Raw genomic sequence first — 5,119 nt, 5'->3', positions numbered from 1 at the left:
TTAGAGACGGTCAGAGTGGGGCTCGATCGTGCTTGGGTGCTCTTGCGCCGCCGGGGCGGGGCTCGATATTCCGGTTTTGCCCCCTCCTCCCTCCTTCCCCACAATCACATTCTCTGGAAGTCTTTAATCCAACGGCCTAAGTGCTGACCTACTTCTTTTCCCTGGCCGCAGGGACCAGGATATCTAAACTCAGAGGTCCCTGGCGTCTTCCGGGGCCCGGGCGCCGAGGGCAGTGCCGGGCCAGTCCGGGCCGGACCAGGCCATGCCGATCAGGGCCCGCCCGATCCACCAGCGAACAGAAAAATGGCTCCCCTCGAGTGCCCCCCCCCCCCCCCCCCCCAGCGGGGGGTCTCACCCCCGGCCATCGGTTTCAGGGGAGATCCGTGCTCAGGAGGCCGGCAGGGCAGGTCTTCTCCCTCAGTGTGAAGGAGCAGGAGGAGGAGGGGCCTATTTGGGACTCACTCCGAGATCTTCGAGGGGACGCGTTGACAGTCGCCTCGAGTCCCGCTTGCAGGGTGAAAGGGTGCCCGAGGCATGGAAAATCGCGGCGGGCAGGGGCCATCTGAAGAACGATCACCACACCTGCTCCTTGCTACGGCCATCCATCGGCAACGTCTATCCCCCTGTGCTCCGAGGGAACGGGGAGAGAGAGTCACACTGGCCTTTTCATGAATCAGCTTCGGAGAACCGCTCCGAGGCTGCATGATGAATGCAAGTGTGGCGACCATGGCAAGGGCTGCCGGAGAACTGATGGCTGCCCCCGCCCCCCCCCCCCTGTGGGTGGTCGTTCTCCCGCGCATGCACACACACACACACACATTGGGCGTGTGGTGGTGGGGACGGGCAGGGAAGGAGGCTCTGCGACTTGGGCACCACCATCCCATGCACCAGCTGGGGCACGACCTGCATATGCCCTCAGCGCTCCCAAACGGCTGAATGCCGAGGCGTGTACGGCGCATGCAGAGGAAGGGCCAGGGAGATCGAGGCAATCCCGACGCAAGACCGGATCTCTGCGTGCCTACTATTTGCCGCACCGGCGCCACGAAGCGCCCGCCCTCCCCGAGCATAGGACACCTCCTTTTCCCTGCGCTGCCATCCTTCCCCCCCCCCCCCTCCCCCTTCACGCTTGCGTTGCCTCTCCAGATCGCACGCTATATCTACTTCAGTGTCTCTTCCTTACTCCTCCACCCCGCTTACAGCTGGCCTGTGATCGTCCCTGCTCAGTCGGTTCGTTAGACCCTTCTCCCCCCCCCCCCCTCGTTCCGCCCGCAAGCGTGCTCAGCATTCTCTTGTTGCTTCTAGCAAACTCACACGCGCACGCACACGCATCCGCATGCACTCGGGCGGCTGGTCTTGAAGCTCGCCTCCCATCTCGCATACTCCGCTGCCAGAAATGTCCGGCTCCGAGGGCCTCAATGACTTCGCCTTGGCTGTGGCGCTGGCCCGAGCTGGTGCGCGTGAACACGCCGACGCTCGGACCGACGCCATCCGCCGTGGCGAGCGCGACGTCACCAAGGTGTACGCACACTCGCGTGCGGGAAACACCTCGCCCTCCTTCGACCACCTCTTGGAGTCGGACCTGGCTGCGCCGCTGGAGGTCTCCATGATTCCGACCGATGTGCATCAGGCTCGACGCCGGGCCGAAGATCTCCATGCGGCCGTTGGACCGGGCACTGGGGTTGGCTTCGCGACTGAGCTCCTGTCGCCGGCCTTGGTGGCCATGCCGACGTCGCCCCAGCCTGGGCGCACAAGTCGCACCCCGCCGCTCGTTAGCCGGCCCGAGCCCGGGGTCCCTCAACGCTATCCGGTGCTTGATGCCGATTCCAGCGACGAGCTGCTGGCCCCCCCACCTCGCGCCGGCCGTCGGCGTCTGTCTCTCTCCCGGGATGAGACCATGGAGTCTGGTGCCCTCCCGGGCCCGGGATTCATGTGGCCTGAGCAGCCCCAGCACTCGCACCAGCACTCGCACCAGCAGTCGCACCGGCCGAGCTCGCGCCACCAAACGCAGTCCCGCCATCAGCCACAGTATCACAACCATCAGTACCAGCAACCGGGGTTTGTGAGTCCGGAACAGCTTCGGGATACGGCTCCGCGGCGGGCTGTCGCACCGGCTCCTCGAGTTCCTCCAAGCACCAGTCGTGCCACTCCGCCTCTTTACAGCCCGGCGGTGTCGCAGCATGAGTACATTGGCGGGCCCTCGGTCCCGGGCTCGGTGGTCACCCGGCCCCATGAGCAGATTGCTCGCGAGCAGGCGGCCCGCGAGCGGGCTCGCATGGCCAGCGAGGACCTGGAGCGCAAGCTCCGCCGCGAACAGGAGCAAGCAGCCCGCGCTCGTGCCCTGGCTGAGATGCGAGACCGCGCATATGCCCGTCAGCTGGACCGGCAGTTGAACAATGGCCACCTGGCCGACTCGTCCCGTTCGCCGGCAGTGGCGAGCAGCGACCCGAGCGCGGTGCCTGCCCAGAGCGCGGTCGACCAATTCCTGGACCATCTTCTCCAAACTGTACGTGCGAGAGCCAGGCATGGAACGAGGGAAGGAGGGTGGTGTGATACCCGGGCCTCTTCGGCCGAGCTTCCGGTGTTCTATTTTCCCATCCCCTTGTTCTTGCGCACGCACACGCACACGCACACGCGCACGCGCACGCGCGCGCACACACACACACACACACACACTGACGCTTCTCCCTGCCTCCCCTCCGCCGGTTTTGTCATGGATCCCTTCCACGGTGACACAGTCCGACTCGGATCTGATGCGCATGTCATCCATGTCCCTGAGTGAGTCGTCCTCGCTTGGTGGTCGTAGCAGCGGCAGCGGTGGGGGTCTCCCACGCAGTGGTGCTGTGGCGACGTCTCGCTTCCAGGCCTTGACCCTTACTCCCTCGGGCTCGGAGTCGAACCTCAGCCGTTCCGGCAGCGGCCTCCATCTTCCACGGACCCTGGCCGAGGTGGAGCAGGGCCTCGCACGCACCGGCGGCGCCGGCAGTCCCATGCCGGTGTCACCGATGGGGGGCGGGGCCAGCCATTTGATGCGGCAGTCACAGCGCATGCAGCAGCCCCCGCAGCAACCCCAGCAACAGCAGCACCGCTGGCCCCCGTCACCGGTGTCCCAGTCGTCCTCTTCTGCGGATCTCCTCGTCCGCGGGGGCCCGGCCAACAGCCGCCCAGTGTCCCTGGGGGCGACCATCGCCGGGGCGACGGCCCCATCTCGGGTCACCATGCACCATGCCCTTGCCAGCCCTCGGAGCTCGGCCAGCCCATGGGCCCCAGCTAGCCCCCGGGCCGCGGCCGCCAGCCCCCGAGGAGGAGGGCCCAACGCCTCCAGCTCGACTGGCATTCCTCTGGAGCCGGTGCTCAGCTCCACCGAGATCGGCAGCGGCTGGCGCATCTCCCAGTCCTCGTCCACGGCCTCTCTCGGCAATGGGGGGATGACTGATACCACGACTCCCGGAGCGGCGGCCACGCGCATCCACCAGCAGGCCCCCCTGCCGGCCATCAATGTGGCCGCCACGTCGGCGGCTCCGGCCGGGGCCGCTGCCATCACACGGCCCTTCAGCCACCCGCCCTCGCCAGAGGCCATGGTCGACCCCAGCCGACAGATGGAGATTGACGAGGAGGATGTCGGCATTTTGAGCGACGACCTGCGCACACGGGTCCACGTTGGGACTCTGCAAATGCTCTTCCCCGATGGCCGGCACCCGCCCCGGTGCATGATGTGCCTGGGTGTGTTGGAGTTCGACAGCGCCAGGGCGCTGGTCTTGCCGCGCGGATGCCATGGCACCGGTCCCGGTCAGCACGTCTTCCACCCGAGCTGCCTCTTCCTGTCGGCTTTGTCAACCTCCGCCGGCCATGACAGCGGGGTCATTTCGGAGGAGTGCCCCGTCTGTGCTGGCCACATTGAGGAGCCTGGCCTCATGCAATCGACCCCGGCCCTGCCGACGACCGGCAGCCCCATGCCCATGCAGGACCAGGGTACTGAGCAGTATCATTCTCAGCAGGAAGAGGAGGAGGAGGAGGAGGACTTCGAGCACCTGACCCCCCCGCTCTTTGACCAACCGTACTTCAACCAGTCCGGATTCCTGGCCGACGTGGATGATGCCGGCGGCGTGGATTCCGCGCAGTCATCCTCGGCGACAGGGATCGACTCCAGCCCGATGGCCTTCCTTCGGAACAGCTTCCGTCGGTTCAATGGCGAAATGTGATTTTTCACATCCTTGTCCGGGCCTGCCCTCCTTGCTTTGCCCCGCCGCCGCCGCCGCCGCCGCCCCTGTTTCCGGCCTTTTCCCCCCGATATCCGTCCCTTGCGGCGAAATGTTCCTCCTCTCGTCTCTTTTCAGATACTGCCTTCCCCTCTCTTGAGAGAGAGAGAGAGTGAGGGAGAAAGAGAGGGAGGAAAAATGGACAGAGAGAGATGCATATTATATACGTGCCGATTTCTGGGCCACTATCATCGAGTTTTCCAAGAAAAAAAATACACGGATCCGCCACTCCGCATACACTACCTTACCATACCCGGCAATGTGAGCCTAGATGCGGGCATTTATCAATCACTGCCCTCAGAGACAGGAAACCGGGAGCCGGGGGAAGGGGGAGCAGGCAGCAAGGGACAACCCAGCAACCGAGTTGTGTCTTGCACGGAAAACGAACTATGTATTGGTGGAGACGGGAAGAGGGGGGGGGGGGGGGCACAAGCAGCAGGACTGCGAGGTCTCATAGGGCAAACCTAATGGTCGAGGGCGAGCTTCAGGACATCACGAATGGAGACAACCTGGGTACATGGAGGGGGGAGAGAGATAGGAGGGGGGGGGGGAGGGGGGGAGATGTCAGGATGCGGGAAGGGCTGGGCAGAATGCGAAAGCACCGGGAATCAGAGGGAGGCACGTACACGCAGGGGGGCCTGCTTGGCGTCGACGACGAACAGGCGGTGGGCGCGGGTGGCCGACAGAAGGCGAACGACGTGGCCGACGGTGTGGTGGGGATGGCAGGAGAAGACCGGCGCACGGTCCTCAATCTCCGCCTGACGAATGGTCTTAAGGAAGCTCATGATGTCCTGCAGGAGAGAGGAACGGTTCTTCAGGTAGCACTGTGGGGGATGGCACGGCAGGAAGAGAGCGGCGGGGGG

The 5,119-nt window shown here is 65.1% G+C and overlaps 3 protein-coding genes across 3 annotated transcripts in view; 2 read left to right on the top strand and 1 right to left on the bottom strand.

Annotated features, from left to right (window-relative positions):
• Nucleotides 1-187, top strand: part of H696_04860 (hypothetical protein) — a gene marked incomplete at both ends in the record, with an annotated part of 3,990 nt that extends 3,803 nt beyond the window's left edge. Inside the window, one exon of the mRNA XM_009498724.1 lies at nucleotides 172-187. Coding sequence (XP_009496999.1) covers nucleotides 172-187 — 16 coding nt within the window. The remainder of the gene's footprint in view (nucleotides 1-171) is intronic.
• Nucleotides 188-1,182: 995 nt separating this feature from the next.
• Nucleotides 1,183-4,199, top strand: H696_04859 (hypothetical protein; the record flags this gene model as incomplete). The annotated part of the gene is made up of 3 exons (XM_009498723.1): nucleotides 1,183-1,227; nucleotides 1,360-2,503; nucleotides 2,736-4,199. Exons 2-3 carry the CDS (start codon nucleotides 1,394-1,396, stop codon nucleotides 4,197-4,199), a joined length of 2,574 nt encoding a protein of 857 aa, XP_009496998.1. The 5' UTR covers nucleotides 1,183-1,227; nucleotides 1,360-1,393.
• A 521-nt stretch (nucleotides 4,200-4,720) lies between these two features.
• Nucleotides 4,721-5,119, bottom strand: part of H696_04858 (hypothetical protein) — a gene marked incomplete at both ends in the record, with an annotated part of 2,084 nt that continues 1,685 nt past the window's right edge. The window contains 2 exons of the mRNA XM_009498722.1: nucleotides 4,721-4,765; nucleotides 4,883-5,080. Of these exons, the coding sequence (XP_009496997.1) occupies nucleotides 4,721-4,765; nucleotides 4,883-5,080 (243 nt within the window). The remainder of the gene's footprint in view (nucleotides 4,766-4,882; nucleotides 5,081-5,119) is intronic.

This window comes from Fonticula alba, assembly GCF_000388065.1.
Source record: "Fonticula alba strain ATCC 38817 unplaced genomic scaffold supercont2.8, whole genome shotgun sequence".
Classification (NCBI taxonomy): Eukaryota; order Rotosphaerida; family Fonticulaceae; genus Fonticula; species Fonticula alba.
This window is presented reverse-complemented; position numbering and strand designations above follow the sequence as displayed.